This window comes from Diabrotica virgifera, chromosome 7 (genome assembly GCF_917563875.1).
Source record: "Diabrotica virgifera virgifera chromosome 7, PGI_DIABVI_V3a".
In the NCBI taxonomy this organism is placed as follows: domain Eukaryota; kingdom Metazoa; phylum Arthropoda; class Insecta; order Coleoptera; family Chrysomelidae; genus Diabrotica; species Diabrotica virgifera.
The window spans coordinates 223,504,257-223,527,596 of record NC_065449.1 but is presented as its reverse complement, the minus strand read 5'-3'; the positions used below and the strand labels follow the sequence as shown (position 1 = coordinate 223,527,596).

Below are 23,340 nucleotides of genomic sequence, written 5' to 3'. Positions count from 1 at the left end.
AGTGTTTCACTTTACTCAAAGTTGGGTATTGGGGTACATAACAAACTCCCAAAACTTGAGACCGATCCATTAATTAGTTTAAAAGTTAGGTATTCTATTTGTTTATCCCAGAGACCTTTGTTTTGCAATAACAAATGACAGAAAATAATGAAGATGCGTATGCCAAATGAAAGTAGAAAAGTGATACTATCAAAATGTATTAAGGAAAGATAAAAAATTATCTAATGTAGTAAAAAATATTAGTTTATAAACATTTACAATAACATTAAAAATTTTGTCCGTAGAAAACATCTTCTTAGATAGGTATTCGGAAAGATGATATTTTACTCGAATTTTTAAAAATGTAATTCAAATGATGACTAGTCATAAAAAAGTAAGTGAAGAAGGAGCTTCTGCGTTGATTGCACTAAATTGTTAATAATTAAAAAACGAACGCGAACTCTAGGCAGGAAACATGTAGGTTTTCATCCTATAGGTCAACAATTAAAACAGTTTTCAGCTACCTGGCGGGAGCCGAAAAATGCACGAGTTCAAAAACTAAAAAGCAACTTGAAACTGCTACTACCATTTTCTATATCTTGGGATCTACTCAATGGATTTTGATATTTCTTCTTTCAATTTGTATGTACTTTTGTGTACATTACAAATAAGCAATTTGTCTAGACAATTATTAATTAATAAACAGTCTAATTATTTTAAACAATTTTTGAAAAAATAATATTTTCTCAAAAATCCATTTTTGGTAATGATACTATCATTATTAATCATAGAAAAAGTTAAGGTATATTTTAATGAATAAATTTAATAAATTATGTTCAGTAAATTATTATTTAATAAAAATAATTTATTTATTAAAATATACTTTAACTTTTTCTATGATCATTAATGATATCATTAAGAAAATAGATATTTGGAAAAAAATAATTTTTTCAAGGAATGTTTAAACAAAGTAAACCCTTTATTAATAATTACATTTATAATAAAATTGCATATTTATGTAATCTATGTAGAAATTACATACAAATTAAATTGTTAATAATTAAAAAACGGAGGTGAACTCTAGACAGGACACGGGTAGGTTTTCTTCCTATAGGGTTACAATAACTAAAAAAGTAGTCAGCTATAGTCGGTTCGCTAAACTCAGACACAACTGGCTAGTTATTTTGGTACGTATTTTTTTTGGCCAATTTTGCCAAAATTGTCAAAATTACTAACTATTTAGTAATTATTAACTATTTAGTAATTATTTTTTGCCAATTTTACTAAATTGGCAAAGTTAGGTACAAAAATTTCTAGCTAGTTGTGTCTGAGTTTAGCGAACGGACTATACCTGAGGGCCGGTTGTTCGAACGCTAATCAACAGTGATCGCTATCAAATATTTAATTACTCTCACCAACTGTCAATGTCAACTTTGATTGGGTTGCTGAAAACATAATTGATTATAATTATGAGATTATTTAATCAATTAACATAACAATTATTAACATAATTGATTAAGTAATTTCATAATTGTAATCCATAATTATATTTTCAGCAACCCAAACAAAGTTGACATTGACAGTTGGTGACAGTAATTAAATATTTAATAATGATCATTTTTGATTAGCGTTCGAACAACCGGCCCTGAATATTTCATTTATTATGAAAATGATGTTACAGTGTGAAACAGCTTCAGTGAAATAACAGTTAAAAAATAACGGCTACGGTTATCGCAACACATTCCTATCCTATATTTATACTAAAGTCCTTTTACCCTATGACGGCCGATATGTAATTAAGATATGATCAGTGGACCTCAAACAGTGGGGCGTTAATATTTAATTCCGAGTGCTTGAAAAGTAAAAATATTTAATTTCCTGTATTTTATGTTCGGTGATAATATTGGATTTTACTGTATCAAAATAAAATGATTATGTATATACAGGGCGTGTTAAAATAAGTGGGGAGGAATATTTCGATTACTCGAAATTATTTGTCGACATCAAATGTTCATGAAGGTCTCTATAAGTCTCTATTTTGCGTAGAGTGAAAATTATACGAATGGTTTTGCATGCAGTAAAATTGGAAAATACTTGCCAAGTTGCTGGTATGTCCAAATTTGAATAAAATACATCCAAGACTTTAGTTTCTGCAGACACTCTATTAAATATAACCTTGAAACAAATTGGCACTAAATCACTTCCGAGTTTTCAACAAAACAAAAGGTTTAAACATGTGTAGTCCAGTAATTAATACCAAAACTATTGAGAGTACGCAGTCTAGTAATTAGACCGAAGGTACTTTATCGTTTAACTAAAACAAACCGCAAAGTCCGAATTGAATTTCTGAAACACTTCTTTTTAGCAAACGATATTTTTATTTCACCACCAAGCATTTTACAGGTTTGAGGAAGGGTGTTAAGGCGCGTCCCACCATCAAATAATTTGATCAAACTGGTTTGACCAAACTGAAAGTGACAGTTAGTGACGTCACATCCTGAGTGTTCATTGTGGATAATAATGAAAAATTTTAATTTTAAATAAAGTACAAACAAGTTAGACAACTCAATACAAAAAATTTGATCAAACTAGACTGATAGTGAGAGCACAGATTTTTAGAATTTCAAAAAAACTGCAATTGTGACGTCACTTTGACGTACTTCCGGAGTTTGCTCAAACTGTTTGATCAAATTATTTGATGGTGAGACGCGGCCTTTAGAGTACACTGAACTGTGGGAACAAACCTTTGAAATGTTGTGTTGGCAGCAGTGAGTGACAAGTTTCTGACCTTTGTAAGAACTGTCATGTCATATAGTAATATTGTCAAAATAAATGCGTGGCGTCTTTTTATAATAGTAATATGTAACATTACGCTTGATGTAAAATAAAGAATATTTTTAATACATTTCCAAACAATACATTTCTTATTTAAGGGACCGTTCAAGTATTACGTAACGCAGGTTGGGGGGGATCAAAAATCTTCAAAAATTGCTTTACGAAGGGGGGAGTGGGGATCAACAATTTCAAAAATCGCGTTACGTAATACTTGAACGCTCCCTAAATAAAAAATTTTGCTTGCATTTTTTTTTTCGCAAAAATGATACATTTTTGGAGGGCGGCTACTAGAGAATTGCCTAGGGCGGCAATTGACCTAAACGCGGCCCTGTGTGCAAGCCATTTTCGAGAAAATTGAGTATTTCCATACATAAAACTCACTCTGTATACATATTTTAGCAATAAATAAAAAATATGTTGGGTGCCGGTATTTAGAGAAAATTTGCAAAGAATTTTTTACAGACACCAATTTTTACAATGTTTGCTTTTTTGTACAAGAGTAGTGGTAGTTATGTTTATTAATCCAGGTGAATAAGAAGTATAATAATTAACGCTATCGGTATAGAGAGGCGTATGTAGATAAACAGATACTGTTATAGACGGAGAGCTAGAGGCGAGAAATCATCGTCATAAGTAATATGGAGTTTGGCATGTGAAATGTGTCTATTGTATATTGATAACTATGACCCCTTTCAGGCTGACACCTCAGTGGATACAGGAAGTAGCAATAAGGGATGAAAGGGGAAAGTTGGTGCAGTCATTAAATGTTTTCACCTTCTATTTTGTTAAACCTCCATCGATTTGCATGAAAATTGGTGAGTAGTTAGAGCATAACCCAAGAAACAAAACTGATATGGTACCAACGTGCGCTTTTACCCTGGGGGTGGATGCCACCCCTTCTCGGGGGTGAACACTATTTTATTAAAAATAACCCCATTAATCGATAGAGGGGCAAATTTTAAGCAAAATTTGTTACTTCTAATTATTAAAATAAATCAATACTTTCTGAGTTATTAAAGATCAAAGATTTGAATTTTTCGTGATATAAATGCATGATGTAAAGCGGTTTTTCGTGAATAATTCAAAAACTGTAAGTTTTATCAAAATAGTTATGATTACCAAAATTGAAGATAATAAAAAATAAACGAGATTTATTATTCGAAAAACCTTTGAGAATTAATAAAAAGTGAGTTATAGGTGATGGAATGTATATTTTTTTCGGCTAGTACCCAAATCTAAGTATTCCACCTCAAATAACGGGCAAACGGTGCATTTTATAAAATATATTTACTTAAGTGAAAATTAAAACTTACGCTATTTATATATTTATTTTGAAATTTGTTAACAGAATAATTTTTAAAGGAATTTCGGGAATGAAGTTATTATTATAATTTATTATCAAGTTCGTTTTATTACAATTTAAATATAACAAGTTAAAAATGCGAGCATTATTATAACGAAAACTTTGTTTTTTTATGTATTTAAATTCCTAATATGGAAAATTGCTATATGAAAAGTTGTTTAGAATTAAAAATTATGTTTAATGTGCAATTATATCCTACTATTTAAATATTGTGAGCTATAAAGGCACTTTACTGAGCGAATTTCTTGAGCGAAATTCACATTTTTTACACATCGACTAAAATCGATACAATTTTATATAATCTTATGTTTATGATTGCATCTTGGATTTTAGACCGTGCAGATATTTTTATGAAGAACAATTTTTGTTCGTAAAATTAATATTAAAAGAGTTATAAATGAAAATGATGATTGGTAGGTATCTCTAATTTGAGAAAAAAATTAAATATTTTCTTTTTATTAGAAGAATGTAGATAATAGTTACATTATTATAATAATTATTAATTATTTAATTATAATAATAACAACTATTGCATATATTAGAACACAGTTTTTAATTCCAAACAATTTTTCGTAGTAACAATAATTTACAACAGTGTGAAAAAAAAGGTACTTTAATCTTGAGCGAAATTCATATTTTTTAAAATACCTCCTATAATATAGATAAAATTTGCTATCTGATGATTGAATCGTAGGTTTTAGACGATGCAGAACTTTTTATGAATTATAACTTTATTTCGTAAAATTAAAAATAAAAAAGTGTCCCGTAATATATGTGTCCAACTTAAGTAGACACACTGTATATTATACAATATAATATACATAATACATAAATCATTGGGTAGACAGCACCAAAAATTTGTAACCTGCCATTTAACATTACTTACATTAAAATTAATAAGTAATATTTATTTATTTGATATTTCAATTCTTTTACAGTTTATATGAAGTAATATATTTTTGAAATAATATGTATGTTACTAAAATATTATTTTTATATTATTTCGATATTTAATTGAATTTTTTCTATCGATATAAACTTAGTGGCGTTCTAGCCAGGGGCAGGGGGCAGCTGCCCCCCCCCTACAGTTTTTACAGTACTTTTGTACTATAATTTTCGTTAAAAAGGCACGTTATCTTGTTTATTCACCGGTTGTGTTCCCTTGCCCCCAACTTTTTTTGGTCTAGAACCGCCCCTGTATAAACTGAATATGTACAGAAACTGAGGGTGTCCAATAATGGGCACATTTGACATAATATTCAAACACATTTTTGCTATATTTTATATAAATGTCTCAAAATAATTTTAAAAACTTATATAAATAATATAATAATTAAGCTCCAAACTTTTGGAGCCTAAATTTTGAAAAATGTTTGTAGCATAATGTTTAATGGTATCAACTTTTCCGGGAGCTCATTTGATACATATTTCTAAGTACTTTGACAAGTGATCAGTAAATATATTTTATAAAATGCACCGTTTTCCCGTTATTTGAGCTTGAATATATAGATGTGGGTACTAGCCGAAAAAAAATATATGTACATTCCATCACCTATAACTCACTTTTTATTAATTCTCAAAGGTTTTTCGAATAAGAAATCTCTTTTATTTTTTATTATCTTCAATTTTGGTAATCATAACTATTTTGATAAAACTTACAGTTTTTGAATTATTTACGAAAAACCGCTTTACATCATGCATTTATTTCACGAAAAATTCAAATCTTTGATCTTTAATAACTCAAAAAGTATTGATTTATTTTAATAATTAGGGGTAATAAATTTTGCTTAAAATTTGTCCCTCTATCGATTAATGGGGTTATTTTTAATAAAATAGTGTTCACCCCCGAGAAGGGGTGGCATCCACCCCCAGGGTAAAAGCGCACATTCGCACCATATCAGTTTTATTTCTTGAGGTATGCTCTAACTACTCACCAATTTTCATGTAAATCGATGGAGGTTTAACAAAATAGGAGGTGAAAACCTTTATTGACTGCGTTAACTTTCCCCTTTCATCCCTTATTGCTACTCCCTGTATCCACTGAGGTGTCAGCCTGAAAGGGGTCATAATTATCAACATACAATAGATACATTTCACATGCCAAACTCCATATTACTTATGACGATGATTTCTCGCCTCTAGCTCTTAGACTAGTAGAAGCTGAGTTACGATCGAAAAAGCTTCGAAAATACTTTTGGAATTTGCAATTTGCATTAGGCACTAATTTTACAACATCTTGTGTTCTAATTATTATTGAATTTAAGATCGGTAAACGCCATTTTGTTTGTTTTTTTCCATAAGAAACCGTTGAGTTTGCCCATCAGAATTGAAAGGCTACTATTTGGCTACTGCCTCTATTTGGCGCCTGTACACCATATAAAAAAATATCCAAATGTAACTTAATAGTAGTTGATGGATTATATATAGACTATAAGAAACTGCTGATCATAAAGTAATGAAGCGTGAATCAAGAAGTGTGATCTAATGCGACTTTTTATTAAAAAATGCTTTGTTTTTTCTTCTTTATATAGAGATATGGCTAGGTTGTAATTCTTGAATAAATTTGATATAGTGTGAATCTGTTCTTTTATTAGAACTGCTAATTTTTGACTATGGATCACAAAAAATAGTTTTGAAAAATTTATGAAACAGTTCGTGAAGTATGCTTTTTTCGCACTCGCTCATTCTGCAAACTTTCACATACGTACCTTAAACGTGTACTTTTAACACCTATATCATAAATAACTATTAAATAAAAAATAAATAAATATTGTAGAATAAAATTTCATTATACAGGGTGAGTCATGAGGAACTATACATACTCCTACCTCGTATAAAGGCCCCTATGGGGAATAACAAATGACCATTAAAAAGTGTCTGTCGCCATTGTTTAATAATATACAGGGCGACTTTCGCATTTTGACAGAAATTTATATTCGTCATAATTTTTGAACGGTCAGATCGATGTGTCTCTTATTTTGGTCAATCGTTACACTATTACCACCTAATCAACTGATTTATTCAGACTAGAAAAAAATCAGGTCCGGCTTTAAAAAATTAGTTCGTTTGGGTCTTAGAAAAAATTTCACCCTGTATACGATTTTTGAAAACTCTAATATGAATTTTACAAATTAGACAAATAGGCAATTAAAATGGCATATTTATTTTTTCCCCAGACGATTACTTAATTTTTTATTAAAAAATCAATTTTGTCAAACTCGCAATTTTACCATAAAAATAAACAAAAATAAACAACGTTTTTCTTAAAATTAAAAGTTTCACCATTTTTTTTTTTCTATAACGCGTCTAGATCTAAAACTCCCCATAACACTTCTCTTTGGACTCTATAGTTTCACATAGACGTGATCAAATAGATAAATTTTAAATTAGTCCTGTCGCCAGGGGGGGTACAACGGCCTCGTTAATTCAGATGGACTTACTCAAGTTTTTTTTATGTATTTTGACCCGTAGAACACGAATTTTTTGGGTAACAGTTGATCCGGATGTCGATAAGATTGTTATATATCAAGAACTTGAGGAATCAAATAACAGCGATTTTTGGCAAAACAAAACAATATTTTGTATTTTGTGGGCCATTTTAAGTAAAAAATATTTCTACAAGTTTTTTCGTAGGATGCACAGTTTTCGAGATAAACGCGGTTGAACTTTAAAAAAATCGAAAAATTGCAATTTTTGAACCCGAATAACTTTTGATTAAAAAGTTTTAAAAAGTTTTAAAAGTTTAAAGTTTAAAGTTTAAGTCAAATTATATCGGTTTTGATTATTTGCATTGGTAAAAATTTATTTTTTTATTGTTTAACAAAGCTATAAACACGTAGGGTTTCCCGTGCTTTTACATGCGTTTTAACGCATGTAACGTAGAAATAGTCTTGATTGCACTAGTACCTATTCTACCTACTCGTTCGATTTTAAATGAGAAATCATAGAAACATCACTCACGCACTAGTTGTTTGTAGCTTTGTTTAACAATAACACAATAAATTTTTAGCAATGCAAATAATCAAAACCGACATAATTTGACTTGAACTTTCAAAGGCGCTAAGCAGAATTGCTATTTTATTTTTTAATCAAAAGTTATTCGGGTTTAAAAATTGCAGTTTTTCGATTTTTTGAAAGTTCAACCGCGTTTATCTCGAAAACTGTGCATCCTACGAAAAAACTTGTAGAAATATTTTTTGCTTAAAATGACCCAAAAAATACAAAATATTGTTTTGTTTTGCCAAAAATCGCTGTTATTTGATTCCTCAAGTTCTTGGTCTATAACAATCTTATCGACATCCGGATCAACTGTTACCCAAAAAATTCGTGTTCTACGGGTCAAAATACATAAAAAAAACTTGGGTAAGTCCATCTGAATTAACGAGGCCGTTGTACCCCCCCTGGCGACAGGACTAAATTTTTTCACTTGATTTTTGCGATTTAACTTTGCAATTCACGAAGCTGCACGTTTTATTTTTAAAAATTCATAACTTTTACGAGAAAAAGACTGAAAGTCTACAACAATTGTCATAGTCTTCACAATGGTAAGAGATATGTGCTGTAAAATTTCAGAAAATAAATTAAATGGAACGTTGTAGCGAGTTAAACCGTGATTTCATCTTTTTTATTTAATTTTTAGGTTAAAATTCCGATTTTGACAAAATCGATTTTTTAATAAAAAATTAAGTAATCGTGTGGGGAAAAAATAAATATGTCATTTAATTTGCCTATTTGTGTAATTTGTAAAATTCATATTAGAGTTTTCAAAAAGCGTATACAGGGTGAAATTTTCTCTAAGACCAAACGAAATAATTTTTTAAATCCGGGCCTGATTTTTTTCTAGTTTGAATAAATCAGTTGATTGGGTGGTAACATAAATTAAATTTTTGTTCAAAAAAAATTAATTTTTGTAATAAAAGTAAAATTTTTTTAAATCTATGGTTCACTACACCAAACTTTTAATTATTATTCATAGTCAAATTTGATTTTCTTATAAAAAATTAAGTAATTATGTGGGGAAAAAATAAGTATGCCATTTTAATTGCCTATTTGTCTAATTTGTGAAATTCATATTAGAGTTTTCAAAAAGCGTATACAGGGTGAAATTTTTTCTAAGACCCTAACGAACTAATTTTTTAAAGCCGGACCTGATTTTTTTCTAGTTTGAATAAATCAGTTGATTGGGTGGAACATAAATCAAATATTTGTTAAAACAAATTATTTTTTGTAATAAAACTTAATTTTTTTAAATCTATGGTTTACTTTACCAAACTTTTAATTCATAGTCAAATTTGATTTTTTTATAAAAAATTAAGTAATCGTGTGGGAAAAAAATAAATATGCCATTTTAATTGCCTATTTGTCTAATTTGTAAAATTTATATTAGAGTTTTTAAACATAAGCGTATACAGTGTGAAATTTTTTCTAAGAGCCAAACGCACTAATTCTTTAAAGCCGGACCTGATTTTTTTCTAGTTTAAATAAATCAGTTGATTAGGTGGTAATAGTGTAACGATTGGCCAAAATAAGAGACACATCGATCCGACCGTTCAAAAATTATGACGAATATAAATTTCTGTCAAAATGCGAAACTCGCCCTGTATATTATTAAGCAAGGGGAACAGACACTTTTTAATGGTCATTTGTTATTCCCCATAGGAGCCTCTCTACGAGGTAGGAGTATGTACAGTTCCTCATGACTCACCCTGTATATATTGTCCGAATGTACCAATGACATAAAACATTTATACATTTACGTTGAAAAATAATAACCTAGAATTGGACATAGACGTACTTTTTTTTTCTGTCACTTCGAGCTTAATAACTTCGGGAGATAGTATCATACCTTTCTTTGGAAGGTCTGCGAAACTTTGGCAACAGTGCTTCGGAATTGTTTGACATAACTTCAATGTGACATTAACTCATAGGCGCGCTAAATGTAAGTAATAGAAAACAATTTTGTTATTAGTAAATAAATATTTATAAAAATAAACCAAACTGGGTTAACATAGTCATTTGCACGAAATAATAATAATAAATATTCATTTCGTTGTGAAGCGAAACAGGAGCCGTCTTATTTTATTTAGTTCATAGAGCGCCAATGGCACTTTAACTTTATATACTCGCAATAAAGTTCGAAATATTTTTACGTAAAATATACTTATACATACATATTATAACTAAAACTCATAATTAACAATAATCTATTTTTTCAAATAGGCCAACAAATTAGTTCTATTACACAAAAATATAATTAATTAACTATAAATAAACACTACTTTCCTATAAAACAACAATAACGAATTCTTAAAATGAATGTAAACTAACAGCACTGAACAGATATCGATAAAAATAAGAGAACAGATAAGAGGAAATCTGACGCAGGTTTGTCAAAATGACAGTGACAATTTCTCTATGTTACCTAATTAGTTATTAGTTATAATATCTTCGTTTTCTTGTTAGAAATAAAAAATTTTAGTAGGTCCAAAATTACACAAAATCTAGGCATGGCATAAAAAAGTTTATTTGAATAAAGTGTATTTTTTTGTTCGTTTTAATGGCGGTACAGGCTCGTTTTTTAAATATTGTATTTAATTACAGAGTAATTTCCACATACTAAATCTATTTGTCAAATTGGGCTCTGTACCGCCGTTCTTTATTATACCGGGTGTCCACTTATATTTTCGCCCATTTTAACTACCTATAACTTCTAAACGGCTCAAGATAGAAATATGCGGTTTTCACTGAAATGTTTTATTTTAACAAAAGTTTTGTCTGAATGGATGGAATTTTTTATATCGCTTTCAAATACGAAATAAAAAATAGCGGATTTTTGAAGAGAACTTTGATGACATTTTTTTAATGGAACACCCAGTATATTCTTTTGTAAATTGAAAGAAAGGTCATTCACCTATCTAGCGATATAAAGTTTTTCAAAATCGGTTGTCAAGTCACTGAGTAATTATTTTTTAAAATGAGAGTTGCAACGTGGATATCACATACCTCAATAACATAACTAAGCAAGTAACGAGTATGTGCTTTCCACAGTGCATCTCTCATTTTAAAAATTAATTGCTCAGTCATTTGACAACCGATTTTAAAAAATTTTATATCGAGGGATAGATAAATGACTGTTTTTTCAAGTTTTTAGGTAAACGACCATTTTTATATCGCTTTTAAATAAAAATGGCGGATTTTTGAAAAAAAAGCGTTGTTGACTTTTTTTATTAAAACACCCAGTATATTTTTTTTTGTCTTGAAAAAACCGTCATTTACCTATCCAGTGATATAAATTTTTTTAAAATCGGTTGCCAAATGACTGAGCAATTAATTTTTAAAATGAGAGATGCAATGTGGAAATCACATAACATACGAGTAATATCATTTTTTATGTTATTTAGGTATGTGGTATCCACGTTGCACCCCTCATTTTAAAAGTTAATTACTCAGTGATTTGACAACCGATTTTGAAACTGGATAGGCAAATGACCTTTCTTTCAATTTACAAAAAAATATACTGGGTGTTCCATTAAAAAAAAGTCAACAAAGTTTTTTTCAAAAATCCGCCATTTTTTATTACGTATTTGAAAGCGATATTAAAAACTCAATACATTCAGACAAAACTTTTACTAAAATAAAACATTTCTGCGAAAACCGCATATTTCTATCTTAAACCGTTTAGAAGGTATAGGCAGTTAAAATGGGAGAAAATATAAGTGGACACCCGGAATTACGAATATGTGTACCAAATATCTCGACAAAATATTCAAAAATTACAGCCGCAATCTTGAACCGCGTTTGTTGCTACCTGTTGACCGCTACTATAGCATCTTAACACGTTCACTGCTACTCATATATTAGTAACATTCAGGCCGAGCTGATACATATTTTTAAAATTTTTGGATCTCCATTATTGTTAATATGTGTGTTATTAAATTATCAGAGTTAAAAACAAGACACAATAAGTACACACATTACCACTTCTACGATACACACACTACAAGTGCTAGCACATAAATAAACATTATATTATGGTATGTGAGGCACCGGTGCGTCATCGGCCCCTGTACAAGAAATAGTTGGACGCACCGGTGCGTCATCAGTACTGAACGTGTTAAAGGCGAATTCGACAAACTATGTAAGGGCGAATTCGACTAAGTACTGAAAGAAGGGTTTGGGATAAATAGTTCAGAGAAATAAAGAAAAAAAATATCCTGTTGGTGACACAACCCCCTCCAGGCCGAAACCAAATTTTTTGAGTAGTATGGATATCTATATTAATAACCTATATGTTTCCTGCAGCCGATTTGATGATATACATAGTTATAAACAAATGAAGGTCAAAAAACGGTAAATTTTCGCTTTTTTCGTCTATAACCAAAAAGTTAAGTATTTTAAACAAATTTAGGAGTGAGAAACTCATAAATCGTATAAAAAACTTTAATATGGCGTTCACTGAATATGTCTATCCTTATTGGTTGCTTAGAAAATTGCAAAATAAATAATACATTTTGAGTTTTTATAAATATTCATAACTTATGTAAAAATTAACTTAGAACGTTCTTATTACGCAAAATGCTGAGAATTTTGGTGCTTAAATCATACCCTAAATTTCAAAGCAATTGGTCAAATAGTTTAAAAGGTATTTAATTTGTTTATCCCAAATTATTTTTTTTGCAACGCTATAAGTCAGAAAATGAAGAAGTTACACTAATACTTTGGATAGTTTATAAAAGAAGAAGATTTATACTATTAATTTAATTAAAAAAATAACAAAAAATAATTCTAAATACTGTAAAATTATTTTGCAAAAACATGTGAATTAAAAAAGGGGGGGCTAACTTCGTCCCTAATTGTCCTAGGACAATTGATTTCTTTCTAAATGTGTATAAAAATTCAGTCTTTCCAAATATGAAAAAATTATTTTTCTACGGGGAACGGTTAAAAGTTATTATAATTGTTTTTAAGTAAGCAAAAAATCGACGTGTTTTTGCAAAATAATTTTACACTGTTTAAAATTACTTTTTGTCATTTTTTTTAATTAAGGCAATAGTATAAATGTTCTTCTTCCATAAACTGTCAGAAGTCTTACTGCAACCTCATAATTTTCTGACTTAGAGTGTTGCAAAAAAAAATGAATTTGGGATAAACAAATTAAATAAGTTTTAAACTGTTTGACCAATTGCTTTGAAATTTAAAATATAATTTAAGCACCAGAAGTCTCAGCAATTTGTGTAATAAGAACGTTGTAAGTTAATTTTAACATAAGTGATGAATATTTATAAAACCTCAAAATTTATGATTTATTTTGCAATTCTCTAAGCAACCAATAACGATAGACATATTCAGCGAACGCATATTGAAATTTTTTAGACGACTTATGAGTTTCTTACTCTCAAATTTATTTAAAATGCTTAACTTTCTGGTAATAGACGGTAAATTCTGGTTATAGACGAAAAAAGCGAAAATTTAGCGTTTTTTGATCTTTATTTGTTTATAACTATGTATATCATCAAAATCGGCTGCAGGAAACATAAAGGTTATTAATATAGATGTCCATACTACTCAAAAAATTTGGTTTCGGCCTGGAGGGCGTTGTGTCACGAGAAAAATCTTATTTCTCTGGACTAAAACTGTATCTTTGCCAAATATTACGTAAAACCATTGATTGATAAATACTCGTATATTTATTAATCAATCGTAAAAAGTTGTTCAGCAGACATTATATTTTTAGTGTTATAGTAATTTAATTTTATCTTACTTTTTAGGTACAAAAGAAGACAACGAAAAGTTTCGTATGATGTCTTCAGCTGTAGTCGATAAATTAAATAGTTTACAGGAATATGAAAACACTTTAAAAAATGTGTCCGATAAATTAAATAGTTTAAAGGAATATGAAAACACTTTAAAAAATACGTTAGTAAGCAGTTTAAAGGAATACGAAAACACTTTCAAAAATACGTTATTAAACAGTTTACAGGAATACGAAAACACTTTAAAACCTGTGTTCGATAAATTAAATATTTCAGAGGAATATGAAAACACAAAACATACATTCGATAAATTAAATATTGTACAAAAAAATGTGTTCGATAAGTGCAAATATCTGGTTGGTAAAAGTCAAATACCTTTTTGTGGCTTAAATCCAGAACAACCATTTTCCGAAGCTGAAGATGCTTATCCACGTAGTTGCAAAGAAATTTTGAAAAGCGGTGAGAAAATAACCATATTTATAGTTTAACATATATGTTTACTACTTTACCATAAAATATCGTTTTTTGGTTATCTATAACAAACTATTCTGCGATAGAATTTTCATTTACTGGTAATTTTTTCGTTATTTTTCATTCATTCCGTTACTTATTTCATGCAACATATATGTGGACCTACTGCTCGCTGATATAGGTAATCCCTCTCTTCCTATTTTAGCATTTTTGCCACTTCTTGGTATATTCTGGCATAAAAAATGTCCTTTTATTTCTTCTACCAAAAATATCACTGAATTTCTATGGAACTGAGCGATATTAGATATTATGTTGGTAAATTAGATCTTTAACCTAAACGATTGTTATATTTTTTCGTCATATCTACATATTAGTTATTATAGTAATAGATAAAGTTCGGATTTATAGGCAACAAAAATTGAAGAAAAAGGCGCCTATAAAGATTTTTATTAAAAAAGGCAGGAATATCAACATTAGGCAAAATATAGGCAATAAAGGAATATAACTTATTATTTATAACCACTTAAAATTTCATCATTAATAGAAACAACTAAATGTTTTTCAATATTTTCGGTCTTAAAACTATGTCTTCGATCACCTAAAATTAATTTGTACATTGAAAACGAACGTTCGACATCGGCAGATGTAATTGGAGCATATTTCAGAGCGGATAATAAAGCTGGCATCTTCCTCGGAAAATATGCCATTCAAAACTTTAGCAACATTAGATAAAAACGAAAAACCTTCATTCTGGTCGAAAACATATTTCATTTTTTTTTAAATTAATTGACCGTTACTTCCAGGTGCCGATTTAATTTTCGTCTTTAAATTATCTATTAATTTTACTGACTCACATAAATTTATCTCTTGTTTTTCTAATAAGGTAATTGTGGTAACTATTAATTTATAATTGTCATTGATATAAGCGAGTTCCTGTTTCAATTTTGGATTTTTTAATATTTTTTTTGTTTCTGAATGGCTTCGGAAATATCATCATCAAATTCTGACATAACTAATTCTATTTCATTGCAGTGTTCAAAGTGATAAAAACTGCTTCGAGCCAGGTTCCCCACCTTGTAATTACTGGTTTAGGTGGCAAAGGGACACCGGGAAGTCTTTCTTTATATATTTGCACCCTCAACGGAGCCTTTACAAAAACTTTTTTCATAAAATTTAAAAAATTATTTACCAACGGAAACAGATTTCTTATTTCTTCAGCAATTCTATTTACCCCGTGGGCTACACAAGTGCAATGAATTAAATTAGGATAAAAAATCTTAAAATTAACAGCAGCTTTTAACATATATGCCGCAGCATCTGAAAGCATTAAAACTATTTTATTCACTGGTATAGGATTGGGTAAAACGAGGTTTGTTATACTATCTTGTATAAATCGACTTATTGTTAAATTGTTTGTTTTTTCCAATTCTTTAACGGCAACTAAATAAGGTTTTCTCGCAAAGTTTTCGTTCAAAATTCCAATCGTTAAATTAGCTATATACCTGCCGCATACATCTGTCGTTTCATCCACGATAATATACAAAAAATTGCCCTCTAACCCCCGCTTAATTTTTGAAATACATTCCACATAACATTTTTCCACAGTATGTTTTCTCAATCTACTCTCGTCCGGTAAGGATTTATTAAGAGATTTTTCGAAAAAGCATTTAAAACTAGGGTTATTAACTTTATATAGAGGAATGTTGGATGCAATCATCATCTGGCATAAATCAAATTTAAATGCGTCTTCCTCCTTTTTTTTTAACTGCCTAAACTATCCCGCAGAGATATTTGGGCTAACTTAGAGGAATTTAATTTTTCCAAATTACGTTTATGAAGTGGGGTTCCACAATGCTGGTCAATAAAGTACTTTTTTCTACTTGAAATCTGAGAATTTAAAAAAAAATAATTAGAATTCTAAAACCGCTTTAGAATTTAGTTATGTTGTGGGACGAGAAAAAAGAGAAAAAATAAAACTTACCGATTTGCCGCATGGTTTACAAAATGCTTCATCTCCTTCTAGAGAAAGTTCCGAATAAGGTGCGATCCATAGCCTTAATTTAGATGTCATCTTTTCACACAAATGTCTAAAACGTTTTAAAACGTGTTCTTTGCTTTTCGGTATACGCAACCAAACTAAACTAGGATATAGCAATTTGTGACTAAACTCTGATACAGTAACCGATTGTACAACTGATAATAAACTAATAAAGCTAAGGGATTTCCAAATAGTTAACCCTCAAGTCTCGATCAGATACATTTTCCTAGAAATCTGTTATATAACAAACCCTTATCTGTTATATAACAAAGTTTATTATTGACCCAAAATTTTATTATAGAATGGTTTAGTAATAGAATAATATCATGGGTAATAACATGAAATTTTAAAAAAGGCACAAATAGGCGGAATTTACGAAAAAAGGCAAAAAGTGCAAAAAACAATTATAATAGGCAAAATAGGCAAAAAAAGGCATTTTGCCTATAATCCGAGCTTTAGTAATAGACCTGATCTCGCGTAACAAAAAAAAGTTGATTAATAGCAAGCTGAAAATTTGTTTAGCTTAACGGTGTCCAGTCGGAGAAACTTTGATGTATGGGAACACTGGAACAGGGGAAGTTTTAATTGTGGAACAGTTTAAAAATTTGAAACGTGAGACTACGAAAATGTTCTATGTATTTGGTCGGACAAATCTTCCAATTGATTTGTTACTATTTCATTAAACTCTCGTGCAAAAATCAGACTGGTATGTATTACCAACTGGGCATTTTAATTAGTGAAACACGAAGAACATATCAAATGACAAGAATCATGTTGGTTATTAATAGCAGTCTGATTTTTACATGAGAGTTTGATGAAAGGGTAACAAATCAATTCGATATTCTGTCCGACAAAATACATGGGACGTTTTCGTAATCTGACGTTCCAAATTTTTAAACTGTTCCACAATATTAAAACTTCCCTGTTTCAGTGTTCCCGAAGATCAAAGTTTGTCCGACTAGACACCGTTAAGCTATTAAAAAATTTTCAGCTTACTGTTAATTAACTTTTTTGGTGCGCAGGATCCAGGCCTATAATAGTTGACAGAAGAGAGTGATACAAAATTTAATCGTTCAGTGGATTATTACTATTTCAGGTAAAAATAAGTCAGACGTGTACATAATAAAACCTAAAAGAAGTATCAAGCCTTTTGCTGTTTTGTGCGATATGGAAACCAAAGGAGGTGGCTGGACTCATATTCAGAAAAGGTTTGATGGATCTCAAGATTTTTACCTACCTTGGAGAGACTATAAATTCGGTTTTGGTGATCTTAGGGGTGAATTTTGGATTGGATTGGAAAATATTTACCACATGACAGGTAATACAATATTAGCTTAGAGAATATCTCTTTAACTATTAAAGCGTAAGTTTGTCGAGTGCAGAGTCTTTTTACTGTGAGATATGTGTGAGGTGAACTGAGTAGCTTAACACTCAATGCAGGTCTGGGTTTATGCAGGCTCAAGCCCGTTATCATTGTTTATATAGTAATAGTTGGTCAGCCCAATAGGTCAATTTTTTTGATTCTAATTGAGACAAATATCAGATCTCACCACCATGTCTGTCAAGGTCGCAACGTCACTCGTAACTAAGATACATCCAAAATGCATAGACACTAATAAACAGGGAGATATTAACAGAACTTCAACCACGATTTTCTAAGTCCTGCCCTTTGCAATACTGGAAGGTTAGGAAAGGTACTTACAATTTATGGAAAAATCCACGGGTTTCCTGTGACATTTTCCTGTGAAAATTAGATTTTCCATGTGGAAAAAAGGGGAGTTACGATGAATTTCTGAGTCCTGCCATATCCATAGAATGACAGGATACTATCAATTTTATGAAGAAAATTTTTTGGGTAGGATGATTGCAAAAGGACTAAGGGAGTATATGGATATGCGAATATGTAATGAAAATAATGAAATTTTCATAATTTTCTGAGTCCCGCCAACTTAATAAATTTAACATAATTATTTGAAAATGATCGAAAAAAATATTGGCATGACGTCTCCTAATGTTTAACTGCACTTGTCTCTTGGCAAATTCTGTGGAAAATTTTCACCCTGGTTCCGTGATTTTCACGGAAGTCATAAAATAAATTTTATTATAAAATAAATAATTTAAGTAGACATTATTCAAAATGGCAGGATGTTTAGTTACACCTTTTTTACTAAACATAGTTAAAAAATGTGTAAGGAAATTCGTGGAAAGATACACGATTTTCTGAGTCATGCCATTTTGGACATATCTCAAGAATGTTAATATAAAGATATTTACAAAGAGGCAGGATGGTTGTGTAGTTATTTCGTATATAAAAATAAAATTTTAAGTCAGTAAAAGTATTGCAGGAGGTTATATGTACAAACATATCCATATCACCACAATTTTCTGAGTCATGCCATGTCAGGTATGTTTAAAAAACGCTAATCTAAAACCGTTTACAACGTGGCAGGATGACCGTAAATATATTTAATACATAAAAAATAATTTTTATATCGTTAAAATACTCGTACGGTATTAAATATTATTTTCCTGAGTAATGTCTCTTATTTTTACACACCTTTCAAATCTAATACCAAACTGTAACATATTATTTATTTTAAGCGATTAGATCACATTTTTATCTAAGTAAAGGTAATAAAGAATTTTTAAGGAAGAAAATCAATAATTTTACAATTAATTGGTTATAGTAGGGATTGTACCTATTATACAGGGTGTCCAGAAACTCTTCTAACAATCGAAGCCAGGAGATTCCTCAGATAATTTTAAGAAAATTTAACTAAATTCACCTCGTCCGAAAATGCTTCCCAAAAGAAGCTAGAGCTCTTTAAAGATGGCGTATTCTAATTAGTTTTTTTAATAACTCCAGAACACTTCTATTTAGAAAAACGAAAACTGGTACACCTATTTATCTTCCAGAGATAAATCGATTCCATATTCTATCATTTGTCAATTTTTAGTACCGGCCATGGGCGTCCGTTTAGGGTAGGGAAACGGATATTTTATCCCATAACTTTTCTGTGTCTAACTTTTAAGCATTTTTGACACTGGATTATTAAACTATGGGGTATTCTCATAAGAAACCAGATTGACTATATTTTAATAAATAAAAGATTCAAAAACTCTATAACATCAGTGAAAGCCTACCCTGGTGCAGATATTAAGTCAGACCATAACCCACTTGTCGGTAAGTTTCGTCTGAAATTTAAAAAATCCACAAACCTAATCCTATAAGATACGATCTCAAACAACTAAGAGATGATGACATAAAGCAAGAAGTACGGGAATATCTGAAGAACAACATATCCAAGTCAGAAGTAGTTAATGATGTTGACACAGAAATAAACCACTTAGAAAACATTGGGAAGGAAATATTAGACCAATACCTGCGACCGAAAAAGACAGAAAAGAAAAAACCATGGATGACCGACGGTATATTACAGATGATGGACAGAAGAAGAGAATCCAAGCGGAAAGACTACGTTGCATATCAGTTTCTAGACAAAGAGATAAAAAAAGCTGTCAGAGAAGCTAAAAACAGAAATCTGGAAGAACAGTGTGAAGAAATCGAGATGTTGGAATGTAAACACGATTCCTTCAACCTCCACAAAAAGATCAAAGAAGCAGCAGGCATCTATAAGTCAAAAAGGCCGGGACACTTAACAGACGCTCAACGAAATACAATAGTTGATATTGAAGAAACAAAAACAACATGTATGAACTATGTGACAACAACATTTGAAGACGATAGGAATGTCACCATCACACAAAATAAAAATGACGATACCGGACCACCTATTCTCGAAGCGGAAGTAGAAGCTGCTATAAACAACATTAAGGAGGGAAAAGCCGCAGGACCAGACGAGTTCTACTCAGAATTTTTAAAAATTATGGATAAAGACGAAGTAAAAAGACTTACCTTGATCTTCAACAAAATATACCAAAGTGGAAAAATACCCCAACAGTGGCTAAGATCAACTTTTATAACAATCCCTAAAAAACCCAATGCCAAAAAATGTGAAGATTATCGAATAATAAGCCTTATGAGCCATCTCCTGAAAACTTTTTTAAAAATTATACATAAAAGAATATATAAAAAGTGTGAAGAACACATGACAAACACACAATTCGGCTTCAGGGATGCATTGGGTACTCGAGAGGCACTTTTTGCAATACAAGTTCCCTTTCAAAGATGTAGAGACGTGAATTGTGATATATATGTGTGTTTTGTTGATTACCAGAAAGCGTTCGATAGAATAAAACATGACGAACTGATGAAAATATTAAATTCAATTGGTCTAGACAGCAGAGATCGCCGTATAATAAACAATATCTATTACGAACAAACTGCAGCTGTTAGAGTAGGGGATGAGTTAACAGACGACATAAAGATAAAAAGAGGTGTGCGACAGGGATGTATATTGTCCCCATTATTGTTCAATACATATTCAGAGCACATTATGAACCTAGCGCTAACGGACATAGACGAGGGAATACTTATAAACGGAGAACGATTGAACAACATAAGATACGCTGATGATACTGTCATTTTTGCAGACAGTCTTGAAGATCTGCAGACACTTGTCTCCAGGGTGGCAGAAGTAAGTAGCAGGTTTGGGCTTGATTTTAACATCAAAAAAACCAAATACATGGTTATAAGCAAAAATAGGATACCACCTGGTCAATTACTAGTTAACCAACAACCTATAACACAAATCACCAACTTTTGTTATTTGGGTGCAAACTTAAATGAACAGTGGGACCAATCGACGGAAATTAAGATAAGGATCGAGAAGGCAAGATCAGCCTTCGTCAAAATGAAAAAAATCTTTAACAGCCACGATATAAAATTGGAAATAAAAATTCGTTTACTAAAGTGCTACGTATTCTCCGTTCTTTTATATGGCGTGGAGTCATGGACCTTAACTGAAGCATCACTGAAGAGACTCGAAGCATTTGAGATGTGGTGCTATAGACGCATTTTGAGGATTTCCTGGATAGACAGAGTTACCAACGAAGAAGTTCTACATAGAATGGGTAAAGAGCACGAACTAGTCGTAACCATAAAACGTCGCAAACTGGAATACCTGGGCCATGTAATGCGCAATGAACAACGATATGACCTACTTCGGACCATACTTCAAGGTAAAGTGCATGGGAAAAGAGGTCCAGGACAAAGAAGGATATCCTGGCTGCATAACCTGCGAAAATGGTTTAACTTAACCACTACCGGACTTTTCAGGGCAGCAGTCAACAAAGTCAGAATAGCCATGTTAGTGTCCAACATCCGTAACGGATAGGCACCATAAGAAGAAGGGGTATTCTTGTACTAAAAGTTACTCTTGCTTTAAGTCGGTAGGATACGCCGTGTTCTAGAAAAATTGATTTCAAAAATTTTTCGGTTTTTGAATCTGAAAAAAAAAATAAAAAAAAAACTATTTCGAAAAACGAAAACTGGTACGTTTATTTCTCTTCCAGAGATGAATATTTTATCAATTGTGAATTTCTAGTATCGGTCATAGGCGTCCGTCTTGGGTAGATCAACGAACTCTCATAACTTGCTTTAATTATTAATCATTTTTGACAGTAGAGTATTAAATTACGAGGTATTTTAGTACCAAAAGTTACTCTTGTTTTAAGTCGGTAAACACACCGTTGTTTTTTTTATTTTTTTCAAATTTTTCTTAAACTCAAAATACGAAAAATTTTGAAATTGATTTTTCTAGAAAACGGTGCATCCTACCGACTTACAGCAAGAGTATCGTTTAGTACTAGAATACCTCACAATTTAATAATATAATGTCAAAAATGCTTAAAAGTTAAAGACAAAAAAGTTATGCGATAAAATAACCGTTGTCCTACCCAAAACGGACTCCTATGACCGGTAATAGAGATTTGCAATTGATGGAATCGATTTATATCTGAAAGATAAAAAGACGGACCAGTTTTGTCTATCGAAATGGAAACGTTCTGGAGATAAAAAAATCTAATTACAAGGCGCCATCTTCAAAGAGCTCTAACTCCCTTAGGAAACATTTTTAGATGATGTGAATTGTGTTAAATTGTCTTAAAATTATTTTAGGGACCTTAAAATTATCTACAAGGTGTTCCATTAAAAAAACATAATTTTGTGTCACTCTGTCAATACGGGTAGCCCTGTATGTTAAAAAATATTTTTATATTATGATCCTCTCTTTGCCCCACGTTTTACCTAAATAACTTTTTTTGGTATCTCTTACGACAAACGAGTAATTGGACTTTGTCACACTAATGCCCCACCCTGTATACGAACTAACTATAAAACCATCCAGCCTCTTTGTAAATAGACTTCTATTAAGATTCTTGAAACATATGCAAAATGGCATGACTCAGAACATCGTGGAATTTTTCACAAATTTTTTACAAATCTAGGACTCCTGCCGTCTTACTAGAACGTTTAATTTTCCTGCCGAGTACCGAAAAAGTAATGATTGTATTTGAGTATTATAACTCTTTAAAGGCAGGACTCAGAAAATTACGGAATCAGGGTAAAAATTTTGAGCATAATTTTCCAAGGGACAAGTATACTTAAACAGTAGGAGACGTCATGCCAACATTTTTTTCATCATTTTGAAATAAATATGTTTAATTTATTTAGTTGGCAGGACCCAGAAAATCATGAAAATTTCATTATTTTTCTTACGTGTTTGTATATACTCCGTTAGCTTGTTTGCAACCCTCCTGCCCAAAAAATTTTCTTCATAAAATCCATAGTATCCTGTCATTCTACGGATTTGGCAGGACTCAGAAATTCATCGCAAAACGCAATTTTTATTTTTTGGGAAAATCTAATTTTTACAGGAAAATGTCACAGGAAATTTGTGGATATTTCCACAAATTGTAAGTACCTCGTCTACGCTTCCACT

General features: G+C 30.8%; 1 protein-coding gene across 1 annotated transcript in view; it reads left to right on the top strand.

The window, feature by feature from the left end:
- Nucleotides 1-23,340, top strand: part of LOC114334775 (angiopoietin-related protein 7) — a 37,142-nt gene that overhangs the window by 5,639 nt on the left and 8,163 nt on the right. Inside the window, exons 3-4 of the mRNA XM_050657182.1 lie at nucleotides 13,945-14,388; nucleotides 17,535-17,756. Coding sequence (XP_050513139.1) covers nucleotides 13,945-14,388; nucleotides 17,535-17,756 — 666 coding nt within the window. The remainder of the gene's footprint in view (nucleotides 1-13,944; nucleotides 14,389-17,534; nucleotides 17,757-23,340) is intronic.